Source organism: Anabrus simplex, chromosome 11 (assembly GCF_040414725.1).
Source record: "Anabrus simplex isolate iqAnaSimp1 chromosome 11, ASM4041472v1, whole genome shotgun sequence".
Taxonomy (NCBI): domain Eukaryota; kingdom Metazoa; phylum Arthropoda; class Insecta; order Orthoptera; family Tettigoniidae; genus Anabrus; species Anabrus simplex.
In genome coordinates, this window is record NC_090275.1 from 85,673,796 (window position 1) to 85,699,080 (window position 25,285).

The 25,285-nt window shown below is 39.4% G+C and overlaps 1 protein-coding gene across 1 annotated transcript in view; it reads left to right on the top strand.

The window, feature by feature from the left end:
* The window catches only part of LOC136883438 (fatty acid synthase), a 560,183-nt gene that overhangs the window by 520,582 nt on the left and 14,316 nt on the right, over nucleotides 1-25,285 (top strand). The window contains exons 34-35 of the mRNA XM_067155718.2: nucleotides 1,811-2,008; nucleotides 8,014-8,076. Coding sequence (XP_067011819.2) covers nucleotides 1,811-2,008; nucleotides 8,014-8,076 — 261 coding nt within the window. The remainder of the gene's footprint in view (nucleotides 1-1,810; nucleotides 2,009-8,013; nucleotides 8,077-25,285) is intronic.

Sequence of the window (25,285 nt, forward strand, 5' to 3'; positions counted from 1 at the left end):
ATTTCCGACAAAAGAGTAGCGTTACAAAAATGTTGCAAAGTTTGGGCTGGGAAGAATTGGGAGAAAGAAGACGAGCTGCTCGACTAAGTGGTATGTTAAAAAATAATAAAGGTGTTCACTAATCCACCTATTCAATACTTTATTACACTTAAAATGGTTACATAAACATTAAAAATACATAGTTCTAATTAAAATGTTTGTGGATTCACCAATGTGATAAAGCATATATTGCCAACAAAATGGGGGGGTAAACATAAGCACAAAAACGTATGTCATGTACACAATATGTTCAAGGCCGTTATTAAAGTCGTAAGCATGAAGGTATTAAAACATTCAAAGATAGATATACGTAAAGGTGAAACTGAAACATCAGTTGAATTGTCGTAGAAGAAATAAAAGAACGTATTTTTAATGGAGGAAGTTTTAGTCTCTGACGAGATAGTTTTAGTATGATCATTGACAGTGTTTCATTAACACGTTTTTATTAATGTATCAATATTCACATTGTATGTACCAAATTTTAGTAACTAGCTAATCTTTTAGTTTCTATTTGTATTATTATATGTACTTTTGAAGATTATTTTAGGCTGAAGATGCCTTAAATTAAGGGCGAAACATGTCCCAGATAGGTGTTATTGTGTGTATGTAACCACTTTAAGTGAAAATAAAGTACTGAATAGGTGGATTAGTGAACATCTTTATTATTTTTTAACTGTAAATTTTTATTACGGACCAATAATGAGGTTTATAACATGTAGTAAGTGGGATGGAGAGTTGGCATGGAATGACATTAGTAGACGAATAAGTTTGAGTGGCGTATTTAAAAGTAGGAAAGATCACAATATGAAGATAAAGTTGGAATTCAAGAGGACGAAACTGGGGCAAATATTCACTTATAGGAAGGAGGCTAGGAAAACAACAGATAGGGAATCTGGCTCCTGGGCGACTGCCGTAGATGCAAATCAGTATTTATTGATTTTTTTTAAAAAGAACAGATTTTTTCTAAATTATTATTACTGGCTGTGGTTTGTTTGCATTCAGTTTCATAGTCCTAATGTGAGGGATGAGCCATACAATTGGCTAGAGAATTTAGATCTAACTCTTTGAATCCTTTTCCTTGCATGATTGTTTTCAGTGTTATAATATGTATACCTTGTAATTTTGTATTTAATAGTTTGTGCTTACTGTTCATGTATATGGCATTTAATCTTTGTATTGTTTTGTGTACGTTACCATGTGCTAATAATAACATTATCTTCGTGTTATTGTAGATATTGCAGTACATACTTCTTTTGCAATGTTGAGTTTAGCTCTGTACTTCGACATTTTTACAGCTATTGCAGAAAAATCACGCTCACTAAGATAAGAGTTAGCAATCAAAATCAAAGCACTGAGTATGGAAAAGCTTGCACATTGATTTCCCGTACGGTATATTCATTAATACTAATTTACTGGTCTCCCTAATAGGAAATATAAGTGACAACAGATCATTCCATAGAAAATTGTTTATGTACTAAAAGCAACGTTAAGTCAGTTTCATCATTTCTAACCACTGAGTAGGCACACAACAATATGATCAAGCAGAGCCCCTGGGAGCTGCGGCCCACACATTAGGAACCACTAACTTACAGTTCAGACATGTAGTGAGCGTACGTGTACGCACGCACGCACACACACACACGCACGCACACGCACGCGTGCGCGCACACACACACACACTGTTGTAAATTCTAAAATGAAAGTGATGAAATTTCTGCTCTCTAGTACATGTATATATTTTTCTAATTTACGATACTCCTGTATTTTTCAGCTTGTGAAGGCAAAAAGTGTGCCAGGATCTCCTGTCCACCTGGTTGGATTTTCATTGGGTGGAGTGTTAGCTCTTGAGCTTACAGCAGCTTTGGAACAAGAAGGCTATCAGTGCAAACTAGTTCTCATTGACTCTGCTCCTGATTTGTTGATAACACCCATGAAGCTAATTATGGAGAAAGGAGAGCAATTTTTTCAGGTATGTTTCTTCCTTTACTTTTTTGTGTAACCCAGGCTGAAGGATTGTTTGGGGCTTGCACAGTGTGTTTCTATTGTTCTTGTTGCTGTGGTTGGCTAGCGGGTACAAGCCCTAGAGTTTGACTGTGCAAAAGTAAGACCAAAACTCACTGTGTAAAATGTGATGCCTACCTGTGCCTCTCCATGGAAAACAGTTATTCTAAAATGTTTGCAGAGTTGAGAAATGGCCTGATAGGAACAGATTAAATGGAACATCATATCAAATCCTTTATCATATAAATTGCTCCGTCATCCTCCTCCTTTCCCCTTATCAAGCTCCTGCTGATTCGGGGCATTTATGGCTCTTCTCCACCTTGATTGCATTTGATAGGGTGGATCATGGGAGTCTACTGGCAAAAATGAGTGCAATTGGACTAGACAAAGGAGAGACTGAATGGGTGGCTATATTTCTAGAAAATAGATCCCAGAGAATTAGAGTAGGTGAAGCTTTATCTGACCCTGTAATGATTAAGAAGGGAATTCCTCAAGGCAGTATTATTGGACCTTTATGTTTTCTGATATATATTAATGATATGTGTAAAGAAGTGGAATCAGAGATAAGGCTTTTTGCAGATGATGTTATTCTGTACAGAGTAATAAATAAGTTACAAGATTGTGAACAACTGCAAAATGACCTTGATAATGTTGTGAGATGTACAGTAGGGAATGGTATGATGATAAACGGGGATAAAAGTCAGGTTGTGAGTTTCACAAATAGGAAAAGTCCTCTCAGTTTTAATTACTGCATTGATGGGGTGAAAGTTCCTTTTGGGGATCATTGTAAATATCTAGGTGTTAATATAAGGGAAGCTCTTCATTGGGGTAATCACATAAATATGATTGTAAATAAAGGGAACAGATCTTTGCACATGGTTATGAAAGTATTTAGGAGTTGTAGTAAGGATGTAAAGGAGAGGGCATATAAGTCTCTGGTAAGACCTCAACTAGAGTATGGTTCCAGTCTACGGGACCCTCACCAGCATTACTTCATTCAAGAACTGCAAAATATACATACAAAGAAAAGCAGCTCGATTTGTTCTTGGTGATTTCCGACAAAAGAGTAGCGTTACAAAATGTTGCAAAGTTGTTTGACTAAGTGGTATGTTGGTAAAGATATTGATTCCCATATGGAACCTGAAATATTTGTTCCAAATGTGTAAATTTATAATACCAATATAGTTGGTCCATTATTGGACATTATAAATTTTCCAGCTAACTCATTCCTGATTGCCAGCATTTCGCCCCAGTTCTCATAGTGCATTGGGACTGCCGGTGGCTCCAAGCAGCCTGCACAGTGGCCTCCACAGTATGCATTAGCTATGCGTCTTGGTAGGTGTGCTAGTTAGCGACTGATAAGCCCAACTTAGCACACTGGGGTAAAACGCTGGCAACCAGGACTGAGTTAGCTGGAAAATTTATAACGTCCAATAACAGACCAACTATATTGGTATTAAGTGGTATGTTTTGAGCTGTCAGTGGAGAGATGGCGTGGAATGACATTAGTAGATGAATAAGTTTGAGTGGTGTCTTTAAAAGTAGGAAAGATCACAGTATGAAGATAAAGTTGGAATTCATGAGGATAAATTGGGGCAAATATTCATTTATAGGAAGGGGAGGTTGGGATTGGTATAAGTTACCAAGGGAGATGTTCAATAAATTTCCAATTTCTTTGCAATCATTTAAGAAAAGCCTAGGAAAACAACAGATAGGTAATGTGCCACCTAAATTCAGATCAGTATTGATTGATTGATTCTTCTCTCCTTCCACCATTCCTCTTCCATCATTTTTTCCCAGTCCAGGTTAATCGATACACCTTGGTCTACATCTCCCTCTAGCTCTCTTTCTGTCGAACTTCATCTCCATCATATGTTTTGGTATTCTTTCCTCTCCCATCCTCTTTACATGACAAAACTATCTCAGTTTACTCCTATCAATTCTCTCATTTAGGTTTTCCTTGTTTTTCCTATCGTACTTGTAAGATATTTCATTTCATTGGCTTGAATTCTACTTTCCTCCCTACTTGTCATTGTCCAGGTCTCAGCTGCATAAGTCAATATCGGTGCGTAATACATTTTGTATATTATCTCTTTACACTTCTTCGGTACTTCCTTATTCCAGGTAAGGTTTCTTAGAATACTCCCATCCCTCGTTCTTAGTTTCATTCTCTTTACAATACCTATTTAATAATAATTGTTCCTTTTTGGCCTGCCAGTTCTTTTTATTTTCACTTTCTATTCCTTACTCTTATTATAGAAATTGATCCTTAAGTCCTGGGATCTCTCATCTCTGCACACTTTAAAGCATTTATCACTTAAATTTTTTTTTTTTTTTTTTTTTTTTTTTTTTTTTTACACTCATCATTATACCATAAGATTTGTCTATTTTGCATTCTCTTTCTCACAACCATTCTTTTTGCCAGCTAGTATTGCTATCAATCTTTAAACCATTCTTATTGCTTCATCTATGTTGTTATTCTCTATCATATTCTCAATACCCACCCTTCAAAATTTCAAAAGTTTTCCCCCTATAATAGTCCCTAAATTCATCTCTATATTCCTCCCTCCATCTATACCTTACCAATTTTCTCTGTATATAGTTAAAATGGTGTGTTTTTTAATTTTCAGTCACCTCTCAATAATTGAATAGCAAGTGGAAAATTGACGCTGTAAAATCTTTAACCTGAATGTCTTTAACGTAAGTCAGAGCCTCCCAAGAAGCTTAACGCCAAGTCTTTTGCACTCCCTCCAGAATCGACTATTTACGTTAAGTTTCCCGTTTCATCCCCCAACCAGCCACCATTCAAAATTTATAATTTCTCTATAGTATATTCTTAATTTCTCTCCATTCTTGTTGCATTCTTCATGTTTACTTCTACTTCCTTCAATTTCTCTGTCACATAATGGATTCTTTTCTCCCACCCTTGTATTGAAATCTCCCACTGTAATTATTCCTGCTTTTTCATTCTTTAATTGAATCTGGTATATTACTTCAATAAGCTCGTCAAAGAAGTTTTTTTCCTCAAAAGAGGACCCCGATGAATGGATGTATGGTTGTAGCAGAAACCTATGAAAATCTCTCTCCTTCCCTGACTTTGTTTATTTATTTTCAACCAAATCATTTCCTCAAATCCTGTTTCTCATAGCTCTACCGGTTACATACTTCATCTTTTATGATCACTAATATCCCTCCTGGGTAACACCCTCTCCAGCTCTTTCTTTATCTTTCGTTTACTCCAAACCTTAAAATAAAATTCTGGTAGAATGCATTGCACTGTTGCACTCTCTTGGTTCCCTGCATGTCCAGCCTTGTATTCTGCTTAATTCACTCCCTAAGTATTTGAAATTGTCCACAATTTCAAGGCTTTGACCACCAATTTTCACAATGCCTTTCCCTTGCCTTTCTCTGCTTGATATCACCATGGTCTTGCTTTTCTCATAACAAGAAATAAATTTCATTATTAAGCCCGTATTGTGAGCCTTAACAGTGTTATGGTACTTTTTGGAAAAATTCCATCTTTGTGATACAATTCTCTTTCATTCCTTTTCAGAATAACATTATCTTGATGGAATGGGATATGTTTAGTCCTCACAGGGACATCTTCAACCAAAGTTAAAAGACAAAAATGGAACAAGGTTGCATTAATTCACATTAAAAGACACTGGGTGATCCTTATAGCTTATTCTGTCTGTATGACGATTAAAAAGCATTAAATGTTGTCAACTCGCTATACGAGCAATCTACAGTTGAAATATGTAGAATGGGTAGCAAAATACCATTTGTTAAACATCCCTCATTTGTAAAAACTTCAGGCATAAAAATACACTGGTATTGTGTGATTGCACAAAGCTGCAACGTAATATTAATTAAAATCTTGATGAATAGTCTTGAGGAAATGTTCAATTTCCTTTTTTACTGAAGGTTGATTCTATTAAAATTGTGTTAAATAGGAGGAACTTCTCTTAAAAAAGTACACAGACTGAATACCAGGCTTATTTCTACAAGATGTTAGAATGGGAGGTGTCTAAAAGGAAGAAACGATAGATAAGAAACAAGTTCGAAGAATCTTAGGCCATGCAGAAAGGAGGTATATCAGAGTACTTACGTCTACGCCGGTCTTGTGTTATTATAATCAGTCTGTGTGCTGTCTTGAACTGAACTGTGTGTAAGCTGGTCGCATACCTGCGGCAGTGAGCATGTAGAGGAAGGAATGAGGGGATTAAGGAGAGGGAGTGGGAATAGATGGTTGTTCTAGCTTGTTGCAGTGTTGTGAAGAATTTTTTTATTAATCTCTTCAAATAAAATATTTATATATTTTGGATATTGTGTTCAAGTTGTAGTTCGGATTGCACCTTTGGTCTATTTTAATGAATATATTTTCAATGATGTTGGTAGAGTACATTTATTAGTTAATCAAAGGACAGACATATCTTGGTCAGTTGATGTAAGTGAATGGTTAAATTTGGACATATGGCTGCTATTAGCTGAGAACTTATGGAATCTCTTGGCATTAACATGCTCATTAAACCACATTTCGAAGCTGCGACCAGTTTGACCTAATATACATAACTGGTCTGGCATTGAGTGCATTTCAACTTGTACACTCCAGATCTTGAGAATTTATTATTACTATTGTTAAATGTTTTGAAACACATGTTGATGATCTCTAACTGGAAAACATGGTACCAAACCAAGAAATTTATCTTGAATCAGTCAACCATTATGAAAGTGTACTTGACTGTTTTTGTAATACCCTCCTCCTCATCCTCATCCTCCTCCTCCTCATACAAGTGTCATATCCAGTCCTCCAGGCGCTGGTGATCACCCTGGAGAAAGCAGCTCCTTTCTTTAGCCAACTTGAAGAGTTGTTCAGTGTTGTTGATGCAAGTCCAGTCTTTGATGTTTTGGTGCCATGACATTGATGATCTACCAGCTCCTTGCTTGCCTTCTACCTTTCCTTGTAATATGAGGTGTAGAAGCCTGTACTTTCTACCTCGTACAACGTGGCCTACATAAACTGTTTTCTTGGCTTTGATTATGCTCACCAGCTCACGCTCAGCTCTAGCTCTCCTTAACATTTCCAGTAATACTGCCTCAAAGGCTTTTATTTCTGTGACAGTGACAGCTCTCCATTGTCGAGCTGTTGAATGGAGTGACATTTGTTTACAAGTAGACAGGAACTGATTTGTGTACTTACTCATTGCTTTCACAATTAAATTCAAAATATGTAATGTAAAAAGCAGGTTGAAATACTGCACAGGATCTACATCAGTTAGAGGAGCATGTTTAGGACCTGGTGGTTTGAGAAACAGCTGGGAGGGTTTGAACTGAAGTGTGTCTTTCAAATCAGTTTTTACTAAACCCTGTATTGTGCATTTAGGTATAGCTTACACTGTTTTCATTTGTGTCACTCTCTGAATTGGTAGTACTATACTTTCATCAATGACAGTACTACTGGTACTGTGAAATGTTTTTGCTACTCTCACTTCCTGTCTCAGAAATAACATCACCAACATCATGACTACACGACGCTGATATTGTTACATCTTAATCAGACTCTGTGTAGCCATCATTGGCACAGACTGTTGGTATACTCAGCTAAATCATCATCTTGAAGGCATTTTTCTGCTCACACTCTTGCATGGGGTACAAAAATTGAGCAATTTGAAAACAATCATATCTCCATAAATAAAGTGATTACTTTGATAGTTGTGGTAAACTACAGGCTTTTTGGATTCTGGATCATCTGCTTTATGCTGCTATCTGTCAGAAAACTGACAACTACAAGCATATACAAAACTGCTTGTGTAAGGAGCGCTATTGCATTCCCGGCAATTTACTCTAGTGCGCTGAGGTACACTTTTACGATCAATGTTATTCGAAGAATTAATGTTGCAAATACGGTACAAAGCATTAATTGTTAATGTCCCCACTGCTGTTCTAGTAATGATTTATATCTTATTGTTTCAGATTCAGACAATCATGTACTTCGCAGACCTACTGCAAGTTGTACCAGTCGATGAAAAACAAACAGTGAGTATCACATATGGGAGTTCTATATCTTTCATCATGAAATGACTGTATTTTAGATGATATCTTTGATGACATACAGTAATGACTGTATTTTAGATGATATCTTCGATGACATACAGTATGCAAGGGAAAAACCAAAACCATTTTATAAGGAATCCACAGACACCATCGAGTGAAGTTTGTAGTGGTTGCAGTCAATTTTACCTTTTGATAAAGGCCTTCAAATGATGAAAGATAGCTTTAATCATGATACCAGGAAATAACAAATAAAACATAAGCTTTTAGGAAGTAGGTTTTACAACAAAATATCATTTGTTAAGAATGAAGCCATTCCTTTTTCAGTGTTGACTCCTAAGTGTACTTGTATTCGACAGTGTTATATAACAAATTATCAAACATAATCTGGAGAAGTTCATTTTGTATTACTTTAGAGATCTCCTTGAAAACAGTCACCTTGTCTAAATGTGCTCTTAGGATTGGTCCACTTTCGCACTGAAATTTATTAGGCCTCTGAAGATACTGGGATTTAGATTTTCCTGTACTCTTAGTGCCAATTCAAATGCACCACAGAATCTTACACAATTTGTAATGATATTTGAAACATCTATTACTCTTGATTTCTCATTATGCTTATGCAGTGCTTTACTATATTCACTGTCTTACTGCCCTGCAATAATAACTTTGTCTAACAGCGATAGGCTTAAAGTACTGTATTTTTAATGTTTATCTTGATGCTTCATTATTTTTGATTCTGTCATTCAGATTATTTTTGTTTCTGTCACACCCGATTTGGTTCATATATCCTCGGCACAAAACGGTAAGTAAGGAAAACCGTACAATAATTTTTTTCCACCACCACATATTCAATTATGTTTATCATACATAGATGAATTGAACTTACGAGGTACTGCCTGATCTTGCTTATTGGAGTCTGCTCGGTGTTTGGAGATGAGCTGGGTCATCATGAGGCTCTAATTTCCAGCTTCTGTTCTGTTGAATGCAGACTAAACAATTTTATGAATATTGAATTTTCACGACCGCATTGTAATCAAAACCGGCTTTCAACCTATTAGGTCGTGTTACGTACATTTAGTATGTGTTGAAGAGATGTTAAGTACAGAACAAAAATGGCCAACCAGACACCAGTGGGATCCGAACCCACAACCTCCCGATTTCACGTCGGTTGCTCTACCAATTGAGCTATGGTGGCCTAGGCCATCTTTGTTCTGTTGGAAAGGATCTGAGCTACAGGTCTGGTACTACTACCATCACACTGTAGAGTGCGTTTAAGTTGCCCGTTCAGGGCCAAGTCAATGAATATTGAATTTTCACGACCACATTGTAATCGAAACCGACTTTCAACCTATTAGGTCATGTTACGTACATTTAGTACGTGTTGAACCATCTCTTCAACATTTTTGTAACGCTACTCTTTTGTCGGAAATCACCCAGAACAAATCGAGCTGCTTTTCTTTGGATTTTTTCCAGTTGTTGAATCTTGGAGATGAGCTGACCTAATTTCTCAGCATGATTTGAACAGTCACTTAAGGCACACTTTAAAGCTTCTGAACTGATCAAAACAGAGAACTGTGGTAGTGAAAGTTGTACAAGCTCCAGTACAGTGGAACTTTGAATTGTGAGCATAATTCGTTCTGGCAACACGCTAGTAATCCAAAGCACTCGTATATCAAAGCAAGTTTTCCCATAAGAAACAATTGAAAGGCGGATGATTCGTCCACAACACAAATGTATGTATTTGCATACCATTTCTAAAACATAATATAACGTAAAACAAATTAAGGTGCACTTTTCCTTACAATAGAATCAGTGTTGGTGTGAGGAAGACGGGAGATGACAAGAGAAGAGTTACTGTGTAGCCCGAATTTCACTAACGGAATCACTGCTATCTGTTGGCTCACTGGAATTGTTTTATTTTCGTGCGACGTTAATGAGGAACCTGTCCTATGACTGTTGCTTTTGCCTCTTTTTGAGGATTTCACAAAAATGTGACATTGCATTGTCATTGAACTGATTCATCGCTCGCACTGCTACAGCCTCGTGCGGGTGATATTTTTCTACAAAATTTTGCACCGTTTCCTACATCCCGAATCTCAGGTGAAGTGAGAGATTCCATTGACCTTTCCTCCTTCTCTTCCCCGGACGAGATCGCCATATCCTCCTCCTGTTGTTCGTGATGCAGGTCAATCAGTTCGTTAGTGGTCAGTTCCTGGCTATGTACTTCCACCAGCTCTTCAATTTCCACTTCATTCACCTCCAGCCCCATAGTCTTCCCTAAGGACACAATTTCATCAGCAATCAGCGGCTCATTGTCACCAACAATCCCCTCAAAGTTACATCCAAGAACACAGTCAGGCCACAGCTTTCCCCAAGCGGAAGTGAGAGTTCTCTTGATGACTCCATCCCAGGCTTTATCGATGATCTTCAGGCAGTTCATGATGGGGAAATGATTTCTCCCAAACTCTCGGAGGGCAAGGTTTGTTCCTTCGGTTACTTCGAAGCATTGCTGAAATAATGCTTTGGTGTATAGCTTCTTGAAGTTCGAAATTACTTGCTGATCCATAGGCTGGAGTAGTGTTGGGAGGAAGGAACTTAACCTTAACGAACTTGAATTCCTCCAGTAAGCCATCCTCAAGGCCTCAAGGCCTCGAGGATGAGCAGGAGCATTGTCCATAACCAGCAAGACTTTGAGCGTCAGATTATTTTCTGAAAGGTATTTCCTCATGATAGGACCAAAGACCTCGTTCATCCATTCAACAAACGAACAGGGGAGGGGAAAACCTAGGCACGCATGACGCTCGTATTGCGGAACCTCACTCACTTATCAAGTTACAATTTATTTAAAATGTTTGCTCATCTTGCAAAACACTCATAGACCAAGTTACTCGCATTCCGAGGTTTCTCTATATTAACAAATTTTGCAGCTTCGCATACAAAATCTTTTACAATGTTTATGAACTACACAAACAGTTCTGATGGATAGAAGAAGGAAAAGAGCAGGAACAAAGAAGTCCGGGAGGAGGTGAGAATAGGAGACTTCCTATTATAAAGGATCCAGAAGGAAAGACTGAAGTGGTTTGGCCATGTGAAAAGGATGAGTGCAAGCAGGACTATAAGGAAGGAAAAGTAAAAGGAAAAAGACCAGTGGGCAGATGTAGAGAAAAATAGACCGATCTAGTAAAGAAAGATGTCTAGGAGGCAGGACAAGATTGGGAGAAGGTTATGTGAGAACAGTGGTTCATAGACAGACAAAGATGGAGAGGGCTCGTACACCATGCCCGGGCAACTGGAGATGATCGATGATGATGATGGTATTTATATTTTATTCAAAGATATCAAAGTCATTTCTCTTTCTTTACCTCCTTCATACAGCTTCATTGCTCACATCTACTCTTAAACTACAATGTTGTCAGCATGCCACTATGTATACGCGGCCTGTTCTAAAAATAAGTGATCTTTGAAAATAGTTCAGCACTGGTCATCGTCCTTGTCCAATGTACTTTCCCCATTTGGTGCCAGCACCCCATCTTGAAAGCTTCCAGCTTCTTGATGTCTGTCTTAATGAACATGGTTTCGGCAAAGTACAATGCTACACACCAAACCTATGCCTTCATTATTTGTTTACATAGGCTGAGGGTCATTATATTTTGACACAACAAGGATTGCTTTCCGTAGTTATTGCAGTCCTAATTTCTTGATGGCACTGTAAATTTACTGTCATAATCTGGTCAAGGTATTTGAACTGAGTTACTTGCTATACTGGCTTGCCATGTAATAGGCAAGGCTCTTGCTAAGTACCATTACTTTTGTTTTACTGATATTTTCATTCCATAGACCTGAAACATGCTAATGTAGCATGGTTTCTAATGTGATTTTACCGATGTCTCCAAGAGTAGATATCTGACTGTTCCAATAGTTTATGTATTTCAACCTTCTGTCGACAGAAGACAGCTCCCTCTGTCGCGAGCGAGAAGGATCTTTTCTCGGCGAGACCTTTTCAGTATCTTCTCCTTGAAGTAAATGTTGTGCTGTTAATGCTGGTTAATTAAGACATGGAGCCCACACACACAGTCTCGCATTTCTCTGGTTTAATGACACTATAATTTTATCTACTCCTTGGTGTGTGAAAATCGATATGAGTGAAGTATTGTTTTAAAAAAAGTAGAAGATTAAAAAAAAGGGAGGATATACTTTACTTTTCATATGGATGTTTTACAAGTTCAAAACTGTGCTAAACTACTGCATCATTTGCATGCTTCAATGAATGATATAGACGGTAATGTAACTTTTTGAATTTGTAACATTTGATGTATTATCGCTCTTCTTTTTCTTTTTTATTATGACCGACCGAAGTCCATCTTGGTACTCGGGGCGAGAATGGTATGTGCGTGAGCTGTGAAGGTGATTGTGGTGCGTCAAAATCTGGTCTCAATTTATTTTAATGAGTTTCTTGATGGAACTTTTTGCCATTGTTTCGAGGTATGGATGTGTGTTGGCCAGAAGGTCTATTCTAGCCGTACGCAGTGTGCAGATGGTGGATCTATGCATGACCGTGGGGTCACAAACGTCCTGCTGCGGTTTGCTCTCGATGAGCTGTATATCTAATATTGACGTGAGACCTTATTGGTGAAATGCTGTATTGCACTCTACGTGTTGCCTTGTATTATTTACTCGCACCAATCTGCTGGAATTATTTGTCTTTGAGAGCAAAAGATTGCGTGTTTGAATGAATGTGTAGATGAATGAGCTGGGTGCTAAGATGACGTATCGGTCTGTTGAATTTATGTTTATTTGTTCCTTATCGCGCCTCATTTTCTCTTGGGTGCGAAGTCTTTAATCTATTTGGTGTGCGCCTATGTTGTTTATGACCTGAAGCTCACTGTGTTGATTTATTTCTTTCATGGCCGTGCGCAGGTCCATGTTACTCTTATTGTTTTGTTTTGCGTTCATTGCTCCATGGAGCTTTCTCTGTGCCCCTCGTGGACAATTTCCTTAGTCTCGCATTTCTCTGGTTTAATGACACTATAATTTTATCTACTCCTTGGTGTGTGAAAATCGATATGAGTGAGGTATTGTTTTAAAAAAGTAGAAGATAAAAAAAAAGGGGAGGATATATTGATAAAAGACTCCCACGCTTGAATTTGAGTTTTTATTCCTCGCCGAAGGAAAGGTCAATTAAAGATCTTGTGAATGATATTCACCTCGTAGTTCTGAGCAACTCACTGATTGTATAAATGCTAACACCTCAAGAATAACTGTGCTGATGTATGTAAGAAAAGAGGAGGTTACGAAACCTTGGTACGATTGTCATTCAGGCTGACGCCGAGTATGTATGTATTACCTTGTTATTATTACTAGATATTTCTCTTAATTAATCCCTTTGATTCACATTACATTACAATAAATACTCATTTATCATTTATACAGATTTTTACTGGAAGTAGTGTTAGTTACTAGCTTGAATTGTTTGAGGAGAGTAACGTTTTCAGTTCAGGGCTGTGTATTCCACCCTTCCTGTTCGGGATCCACGCCTAATTTATTTATTTACGATGCTCGTTTTTAACCTTGCGTGTAGGTTAGCTAGGGTGGGTGTGGCTCAGACCTTAACTTTCACATTTGGCAGTTGCAGCATTAATAGTTGGAGTTCGATCGACTATAGCTTGGTCGTTGGCAAATTTGATGGCCTGAATTAGTCTTCCTCCCACTTTAAGCCTAGTTTGGTCTGTGGTACAGACTCATTTATGATCCAGTCAGCGAAGACATTAAATAATCCTGATGAGAGAAGAAAACCTAGTCTTTCTTCCTTGTGAACTTTGCTGGGCAATGTTTTCTTTGCCAAATCTCAGGAATCTCGTTTGAGACCTGGACGTGACACGACTATGAGAGGATATCGTCTTTATTCCAAAGACAGAGTAGCTGTGGATGGCGCGGCAACTGGGGACGTTCACTTTGACGTCTTCAGCGAAGAAGTACCGCTCTGTACTCAGCTAAATGCAGTTGAAGTTCATACTCCGTTGCTAGTAATGACAACGGTTTGCAACGTGTATTTTCCACCGGATTATAATCTTGAAATGCGTGCACTACAAGATTTGATCATTCAGTTGCCCCCTCCTTTCCTCATGCTGGGAAACATGAACGCCTGTAACATACTATAGGGTTCTCCATCTTCCTGTGCTAGGGGGAGGATGCTCGAGCGAATGATCAACCTGTTTGATCTTTGCGTGCTTAATACAGGGGGACCGACACATTTCAGCAGTGCACATGGCACATTCTCACACCTGGATGTCACTTTCTGCAGTTGTGCACTAGTTCCCCTGCTATGGTGGCAAGTACTCAATGACCTCTGTGATAGTGACCACTTACCGATAATTCTATCTCTCTTGAATCAAAGACAGTGCGAAGTACCCAAGCGCTGGTTACTTCGGCAGGCAAATTGGCCAGAGTTTACAAAACGCACAGTGATGGCTGATGATATGCTGGAGTCTGTTGACGACCATGTTTCTTCTACTACTACTGGAATTTTGGCTGCTGCAGAGGAAACAATTCCTTCCTCGTTTGGTATTTATCGCCGGAGACAGGTCCCATGGTGGATGGGTGAAATTGCAGCAGCCATACGTGATCACTGACGGGCTTTTAAGCATTATCGTTGGAATCCTGTGATGGTCAATCATATCACATTTAAGCGTCTACGCGCGCGAAGGCCTGTTTTTTGATTTGAGAAAGTAAGAAAACTACATGGGAAAAGTATGTGTCATCCATCACGGCACATACTCCGTCATCACAAGTGTGGACAAAACTCTGCCGTATTGTCGGAGTACAGAATGTGCTCTCAGTACCCAGAATCTCTATTAATGGAGATATAGTTACGATTCTTTCAGTCATTGCCGACCACATCGCGTCACATTTCGCAGATATGTGCAGCTCTAGGAGATACAACTCTGCATTTCTTCCAATTAAGCACGTGAAGCTGAAGCACACCATTTCTCTTTTGCTTCTAGTACTTCGCATCCTTAAAACGTGCCCTTCACGAAGTGGGAGTTGCGGAGTGCACTCGCACTATGCAGAGATATGGCTCCTAGTGACAGATGTCTCAAGGATATCCTCACCCTATTCAACAGAATATGGAGTGAGGGAGTGTTTCCATCTCAATGGCGTGAGGGAATTGTGATACCAATTCCCAAGGCAGGTGAAGATCCAAAACTTCTGGATAGTTATAGGCCAATATGCCTTACAAATAGTCTTTGTAAGCTATGTGAAAGGATGGTTAACCAGCATCTTGTTTGGGCCATGGAAAAGGAAGGTCTCTTGTCTAACTACCAGTGTGGGTTTCGCTCTCATCGGTCTGCCACTGATTATCTGGTCAGACTGGAGAGCACCATTCAGGAGGCCTTTCTCCGGAAGGAACACCTAGTCACTGTGTTTTCTGATCTGGAGAAAGCTTGTGATACTACCTGGTGATATGGAATTCTCTCCACTCTACACCAGTGGGGATTTTGGGGAAATTTGGCAGCGTTTATTGAGAGCTTCATGTCCCTCCGGCTCTTTTGAGTCCAAGTAGGGAATGCATTTTCTCAATATTACGTTCAGGAAAATGGAGTACCTCAGGGATCTGTACTGAGTGTCACGCTGTTCGCAGTCGCCATCAACGCCATAGTTGCCACTGCGGGGTCCACAGTTGTTCCATCACTGTATGTAGACGACTTGGCTCTACATTACAGTTCAGGAAGGGTGGCATTTGCTGAGAGACAGCTACAGCAATCTATTAACCGAGTCGACAGATGGGCCCTGCAGCATGGTTTTCGATTTTCAGCGGCGACAAACCTCAGTTGTACACTTCTGTCGATGTCCGATTGTACATCCTGAACCAGAGCTTCGCTTGCAAAATAGTGTCTTATCAGTGGTAGACACCTGCAGATTCCTGGGTCTCCATTTTGATAAGAGACTAACTTGGCAGACTTAACATGCTTAAGTTTCTCAGCGGCACTTCGTGGGGTGCTGACCGTGCCGTGCTGCTATGATTTTACACGGCAACGGTCCTCTCCCAAATTGACTATGGTAGTGCGGCTTATGGCTCAGCATCAAAATCTACGCTGAGCCTTTTGGACATTATTCAGTTAGGCTGGCAGCGGGAGCTTTCCACACTAGCCCCATTCCCAGCCTACTCGCTGAAGTGAGAGTTCCACCTTTACACATAAGGAGGCAGCAGTTACTCTCACGTATGCTGCCAAAATTCGTGAAATGCCGCTACATCCAGGCTATCAATGCATCTTTAGTACCCAAAACCACCAGAGGTACCAAAACCAGCCGAAAGCCACACGACCAGTTGGGTTTCGAATTGATAACTTGTATCGTGATCTGAATATCGATATCAGTGGTTGTCTTGAACAAACTTTCAGCGAGGTACTTCCGTGGTTGGTTCCGCGTACGGATATACCTCTGGATCTACTCCGTGGACCCAAGGTGAACACGGATTCTTCCATTTATCGGAGGCAATTCTGAGACTTCGTTCACCAATATCCGGCCGCGAAGCATATCTTAACGGATGTTTCTAAAATTGGAGATAATGCTGGTTGCTCTTTCGTCACCAATGATATGAGCACGAAGACCTCGCTTTCTAGTGTATGTAGCGTGTACAGTGCGGAGCTTTACGCCATCTTAGAGGCTCTGCACTTTGCACTACATGATGAAAGAAGCCATTTTCTTATGTGTACCAACACATTAAGCTCTCTGCAGTCTATTGAAGCCTGTTTCTCGCAACACCCCCTGGTACAGCAGATCCATGACCTTTTAGCCAGTTTAAGTGATGCTGGCACCAGAATCACTTTTGCGTGGCTTCCAAGCCACGTTGGGATTGCGGGAAACGAACGTGCGGATGAAGCTGCAAAGGAAGCTGTACTTTTACCTCCAAAACCTGTCAATGTACCTGCTAAAGATATTTGTTCTCAGCTACGTCGAACCATCTTGGCGTCCTGGGAATCGGAGTGGCTACCTATCCAAACTCCCAACAAGCTGAAAGCAATTAACAAGACCACTACCGTGTGGCGATCCTCTTTCCGGCCTTCACGGAGAGAGGCCATAGTATTGTGTAGGCTGAAGATAGGTCATTTACAATCCACCCACTCTTATCTCCTAAAGAGGGAAGAACCCCCAGTGCGTTCTTGTGGTGCCAGCTTCACCGTGGCCCACATCTTCACAGAGTGCACTGATCTCTCTGGCCTAAGACGGAGCCTCGGCCTGCAGGAAACACTCGAACGCATACTAGCTGATGATGCAACTATTGCTGATCTGATCAGCTTTATGTGTGACAGTGGACTAATCAAGTGCATATAAATTACAAGTGTATTGTTACTCAGGGAATGCACATTCCCTTTAGATTTGTTAGTAATTTTTTGGCCTAGATAAATTATTTTTTGTTTTATTTTGTACTGTGTTTTCAAATTCCTTTGTTGAATAAATAATTTTGTATTTATTTTAAATTTACTTTCCACTAATATGTTCAGAGAGGAAGAGCATTATGGTTTCAGACCAGGAAGGTCAACTACAGACCTTATATTTACAATTAGGATACTAATGGAAAAATACTGGGAGAAGAACAAGCCTTTATTTCTAATATTTTTGGACATTGAGAAAGCATACGACAGTGTACCAAGGGAAAGAATTTGGCAATGCATGAAAGAACTTCAAGTGCGACACAGCCTCATAGACAAAGTGAAAATGTTGTATAGTGGGAACAGAAGCTGTATTCAAGTAGGATATGGTTTGTCGGACTGGTTTGAAACAAAGAGAGGAGTGCAGCAGGGCAGCTCATTGTCACCACTTCTATTTATTATTGTAATGGATGTAGTAATGAAATTTATTAAAAGGAAAGAACATGGAGATATCAAAGCCTTCACATTTGCAGATGATGTTGCGATCTGGAGTGACTCAGAAGAGGAATTGGGAGAGAATGCAAAGCTGCAATGAGGAGTTTAAGAAATATGGTTTAAACATCAGCAAGATCAAGACGGTGGTGATGAAAGTGTATGGGGAAGGAGCAGAACCAATAGTCATGTTAAATGAAGCCCAACTGGACAGCGTTCCAGTTTTAAAATACTTGGGTAGCGTTATATCTAATGACAACCTAGCAAAATATGAGGTGAACTATCGAATCAGTAAGGCAACACAATTTTACCACCAGGTAAGACACCTGCTGTGGGATGAGCAAATACCCATGTAAACAAAAATGACATTATACAAGTCCTATTGTACACCAATTCTTACATACAGTCTCGAAACCATAACACTGACCAATAGAGATAATTCCAAACTTCAGGCAGCTGAAATGAAATTCCTGCACACTATGATCCAGAAAACCAGGAAAGACAAGATTAGGAATGAGAAAATTAGAGAAGAAGTAGGAATAGATGATTCTCTCCTCAATAAGATTCAGATATCAAGACTGAAGTGGTTTGGTCACATGAAGAGGATGCCAGTAAACAGAACTGCAAGGAAGGAATTTCACAGAAAAGTAGAAGGAAGACGACCCGTGGGAAGGCCACGAAGGAAATGGATAAATTTAGTTAAGAATGATGTACTGCTGAGAGGTCATGATTGGGACAAGTTGGTGGAGAAAGAATGGTACAAGTACAGGATAAGATGGAGGAGGCTCATACCACACCCGGGAAACTGGAGATGGTTTAGGATGATGATGATGATGATGATGATGTTCAGAGAGGATGATTACCTCATTGTACTTCCTCTTAAAACAAAAGTTAATCACCACCACCATCACCAACATAGACCTTGACTTTCTCATTTAGCAGTAGCAGCATTCATGATAGGATAGTTGGAGTTTGATCGACTATAGCTTGGTCTCTAGTACCGGTTTCGGCCCTTAACGGCCATCATCAGCTAGTACATGATTAGTTTCCAGCCATTAGACAAAATCACAAGTTGTTGTTATGTTAGACATCCGGATGTCTAATGGGGGATGGAAATGCAATATACAGATTTCTATATTTCTTTGGACCAATACGCTAATCCCAATCATAACATTAATGATATTACAGAGAAAACCAGCATCATTTTTAATAAAGCCATTCCGGCATTAAAGAATGATTACCTCAAAATAGTAAACACACGCCCTAACAAACCGACGAATCACAAGCCTGACCCCACCCCTACTTCCCCAATAGTCACTCCTTCTTCCCCTCCACCTACATCCCCCTCCACAGCTAATATGAGCCCCAGACACACTCGTAGTAGAACACAGCAAGCCTTCAAACATATTGGTACAAGACCTCCACAACAACAATAGTAAGTACTCCTTCCATTCACACACCAGGCATTCCTTCATACACACACTATACTTATATTAGCTTATCTTGACAGACTACAACCACTTAACGAACATAGACGAGAGAGGTGTCGCCACCAACAGCTTCTAAATTCAAACTCAAGACCTGCAGTTTATTATATAAACATTTACTGGAGTACATCAAAGTTGGATTATATAATAGAAACATTTTCCATGACAAAGGTCCATACCAATATGACACATATCAGCCTCCGAACATTTTCGAAGATTACCTGATACAGCTAAATCAACATGACATAGAAGCAAAGGAACCACACAGAAGATAGAAGAATGGAATCTAAACAATACGAACTTAAATTTTAATAAGTGTCTAACCTATACATACCATATTTTAATGTGTTAAAACTTTTTAAGTGTTTTATATTGTGGCCCATATGTTTTAATGTGTTTTGTATACTCATGTCTTAACTTATTGTAACTTTTACCTTTGACCATAGATATTTTAACTTCATGCTACTGTATATTGCATTTCCATCCCCCATTAGACATCCAGATGTCTAACATAATAACAACTTGTGATTTTGTCTAATGGCTGGAAACCACTCATGTACTAGCTGATGATGGCCATTAAGGGCCGAAACCAGTACTAGTGTAATCTATTTATAATAAATTAAGTATTGATTGGTGGAAAAACACATTTCTTGTCTATACATTGAATCTATCATTACGGAAAATGAAATTTATAAACAATAATATAGCTTGGTCATCGGCAAATTTGATGACTTGAATTAGTCTTCCTCCCACCATAAGCCTAGTTTGGTCTATGGTATGGACTCATTTATGATCCACTCAGTGAAGACATTAAATAATCTTGGTGAGAGAAAAAAGCCTCTTCTTACTTCCTTGTGAATCTGTGCTAGGCAATGATTTCTTTGTGCCGAACCTCATAAATGCAGTTTGATGTTAATATAAATTGAACACTGAACATATCCCATGCTGTGGACAACTATGTGCTCAGAAAGTGGAAACAGCTTATGTTAGAGCACCTTATCAAATGATTTTTCTACCACAGTCAATCATCTTCTCCCCTAAATAATACAGTATAATAATTGTATCATGTGTAGGTATATTTCTGTTGAGATCCAACTGAATTTCATCTAGATACTGCCCCCTTCTTACCGGGCTTGCTCAGCCAGAGAACGAGAGTCCCAAGGGTGGATCGTTCATTATTTTTGAAGGCAGGGAAAGAGACAAGGACTAGCGACAATAATAAAAAAATATCAAACAACAGGTTTTTGACATTTATTACAAACTAGCACTCAACAATAACAATTTAAATTGAACAAATGTTGATGGTTAATTATTTTCTCTTCTCCGCCAGTTCATTCAACACTGTGCTTAATTTCTCCAATATCCTTGACGACATTAATTCTGTAAATATACAGATGGCTATTAGCCTACTTCTGGCTCAATGAAACATACAAAAAAAAAAATTATATTTTCATGGGAGGACCTCCTCTCAATAATGTCGTTATTATTTACAAGTTGAAAGAAATTAAAAAGACTGTCTGATTCATATTTATCTTGGACATCGAAATATCAGACCTATTTATGTCTACATTTATTGCCTCAAAATAAAACTTTCCTTCTTTAATGTACTGAATTAAACGTTACCTCAATTAAATTGAAAAAATAATGAAACCAAATCTTATCGAAATATTACTGAAAAATGTCTCCATCGGACTTAATTTCACAAGATCGTGTTTGTACAATAATTATTACTCTGAAACTTTCTCTAATATTCTATCAGACAAACGTGATGTCAATCTTTAGTATCTGACACTTCTAAGGAAATATTTAACGTTGTAGGCTTTACAAAAAGAAATGGTGAACCTCGTCCCCTGAAATAATTCTTTCATATTCATTACTGTATGATAATCTGAACCTTTCTCTACCTAAATTCAAAATAAAATTCACTAAAGGTTTAACTCTCAAAAAGTTAGATCAACTCAAACAACAATGCTGATAACCAGAACTCAACGTAACAAACACGTGGCCGGGTCAAAACCGTAGTCAAAGAAAATATCAGAATTCACTGAAATAATTATCAATCACACACACAGCATTCACACTAAGGCACACGAGAATTGTTTACAACGAATTCTAGTCTTTGAATATTATATTTGATTTTTATCCTAGATATTTGAAATTTCTCGATGACGGTATCGGAGAAAGAAAATTTCATTTACGTCCCTCAGGAATGTGATGAAGTCTGGATGATCACTTAGTTAAAGAAGATGAAATTTACAACGTTGGTCATGATAACATCGGCGGTTGATATCTGAAAAAATATTGTCGTCCACAAAAACGCACATACTATAGGTCAAATATCAGCATTCGCTTTAATGGTTCATGAGTCACGACATTATTATTACTCAACTCAAGTCTATCAATTAACACGTGCTCCACTTGAAGAAATTACGTCCAACAACACGTATTCTCCAAATAAGACTCAATAAATGGATTCACAAGTCAATAACACACAGTAAATGATCCATTCTCAAGTCAGTAAAATACAGTAAATGATCTGTCAAGATTCTGCCATATTCCAGACTCATATTCATCCTAATTGAGCACACATTAACATATTACACACAAGATCAAGCAATATTTAAACTCATGACCCTTACTCATTTATTTAACTCGAGATGAAAATTTATTAATATTATTATTATTATTATTATTATTATTATTATTATTATTATTATTATTATTATTATTATTATTATTATTATTATTATTATATGTGCTAAATCTCAAATTCATGCAAACTAGGATTCGACAATATGCCAGATGACACTAACACACCTTAAATCATACAGGAAGAAAATCGTATATAGAATCCAGCGTAACACAACATGCCATAAATCTGTCCCACACGACTTCCAAAAAAAAATTTTCAAAATTGAATTATTAATTATCGGTGAGGACAATGATTTTTAAATCACACTAGGCTATTAAATGGGACAGCTAGAATAATCGTAGAAGACACACACACGTTCTAGCTATTCTAATAGAGACCAATAATCACTCACACACAAATGACAATACTACCATATCCTATGTGAAAGAAGGATGAAAATATTCAAAACTACTGCAAGACTAGAAGAAATATTACCACTAATGAATAAGTAAGCATTATTTCAACAAAGATGAACAGATAAACATTAGAAAAGAGTACTTAAATGAATGATGGAACTGGATCTCTGCCGATGATCTGGAACATGTGGTAGGTTATCTGCCCTCGGTCGCTATCTCCCATGTCAGAGATCGCCTACATTTTAGCACACCATTGTAGCCATGATGTTCGAAGTAGAGTTGTAGTAGGCTTCCTCTTCATAGTGTAGCAACATCTTGAAATACTCGATCCAACAGGTGGCGATTTTCTTCCTTCTTCTCGCACAGTAGAAGCTGAAACTGACAAACAATTTTAGGAGGTGTTCCATACACACACGCAATGAATTTAAAGATGAAAAATACGTAACTTTGTTTATGAAAATCTGCCAGACTCGTTGATCCAAATATTAATGAAGGGTGACTGATTGTACTGCCAAATAATTAATCCAAGAAGCGTCTGCGTCGTGAATGTAAGAACATCGGAGTATCAGCATCAGAGTATCAGCATCGGAGTATACAGCAAAAGAGAGCCTCAGAGCACACAGCAAAAGAGGGCATTTCTTCTGGAAACTGGGGTATTTAAGCATATTCAGCACAAGGGGTGTGTCACTATAATGGTCCGTAATTTGCCGACGTCTAGCGTCTGATAGGCTATTACAATTCTCGAAAGTACTTCCGTCTGAGATTTGGACTTGCGTGATTCATGTCGAGGCGACCTTGGCTCCTCTCAGTGGGTCACGTGGGGACAGCTGATAGCTCAATAAAAAAAAATCAATACTTCGCTCCCCTCGCCAACAAGACCGGTTCTGTACAAATGAGAACGTCTCTGTAACACAGGGCTGAAGAATATCGCCCGTGCTAATGGAATAATAATCTTGCACTCGCAGACACAATAAATACTTATTGTAGGCCAAATTTGAAGGGGACAATACAACCGCTGTGGGTGGGGGACGGTAGAATACATCCATGGTATTCTCGGCCTGCCGTACAAGGCGACTAAAATGGGCGGCCTTGTTGCAGAAATGTATTGTGGCAATGGAATTATGAATTGGACACCCTGTGGGTGGGAGCATTTGAATACATTTACAGGTAATTGCTACATGTTGCAGAAGGCAATTAAAAGGGTTGCCGTGGCCACCAGTCCCTCTCAAGGAATAGGTGTAGAATGTTCAAAATTTATGTGTGTGTTGCTTGGGGAAGGGTCTCTTTCATGTGCGACTAAACTGAAAAGCCCAGAGGGTATCCACAACCCGTCGGGTGGGAGCACCATGTAGCCTGCTAGTATCCGCCTGAAAACAGAGGTCCTCACACTGGCGAACACCTGCCTGTGCAAAAACTCTGTATATGCTATGGAGTACATGCCTATGCGGTTCATATGAGAACGGATGCTCTGGTGGTCAGTGCTTCATGTTGACTTAGTGTCCTGCAAATCTTGCCATAAGTATGGGTACTTTAGGGAAACATGAAGTGACCATGTTGGCTAAGGAGGCAGACCGGACCAAGGGGGGGAACCCAGCAGTCAAACGTTTCCATGGTGAGCATTAGTGGGATAGTACAAAGGAGTGGGAGCTAAGTGGCAGCCCGTCCAAGGCATCATTTAACAATGGACCCCGAGTAATACCTTCTGTGCTCAGAGGGTATTGCCTTGGCTGCACTGTCAACTACAGAGGCCCCTGATCAGAGTGGGTGGCATTTGGGTAGGAATTTTTGGACATGGATTCCAAGCAATCAAAACCTGTCCAGGGTAGTCTGCCTCCCAAGTTTTCAACATTTAATTCCCTCAGGGAGGCAACCTCCTGGGTACAATTGGAGCATGAAAGTTTGGATCCAGCTTCCCTAGGTTGTTGGTTGCCATCAGGACCAATGGGAATGATGTCAAGCTGGCCAAATCTATCATGTTCAGTAGACATGCGCACCTCTAGACAGATACACAAACTGGCGTGGTCATCATTCTCCTTAAGATTAAAACTGTTCTGTCTATCTCACTGAGAAGACACTGGATGGTCTTTCATATCAGGAAATGTGCTGTAAGTTTCATCCCTCAAATACACTTGCCAAGCCATTAGACTTTAGCATTGTATACAGAGTCTATCAGTGAGCAATGCCGCAAAGAGTAAAAGCTCGAAAATCAGGACCACTCAACCTTCGGTCAAAAGAAGCCTGTGCCAGTGAAGGCAACTAAGCTATCACAACAGTGTGGAAGGCCAAGTTTCCCTCCCTCAAGAGGTTGTGAAAGCTACCTGCAGAGGCACCATCATCAACTGTGGCTGGGAATCCCCCTCTCAGTCCATCTAAATATGAAGAAAAGCCAGGGAAGAAGAGAGCCTGTCTTAAGTGCTCCCTCACCCTTCCTATGAAAGGGAAACACACCCATCATTTGCAGGTTATACATCAGAACCAGTAGGAGCACCTCGTGCAAAACCTGCATGCTCCCCTCATGGGAGTACACCCCAAACCAAACCAAACCTCATGGTGCAACAGCTCCGAAGGGCCATGGCCTACCAAGCAACCGCTGCTCAGCCCGATTACAAGGTGTCGTGCAGTCAGCACGACGGATCTCTCGGCCGTTTTTCCTCACTTTCAAGACCAGGGCCGCCATCTCGCCATCAGATAGCTCCTCAATTGTAATCATGCAGGCTGAGTGGACCTCAAACCAGCCCTCAGATGCAGGTTAAAATCCCTGACCTGGCCAGGAATCGAACCCGGGGCCTCCGAGTA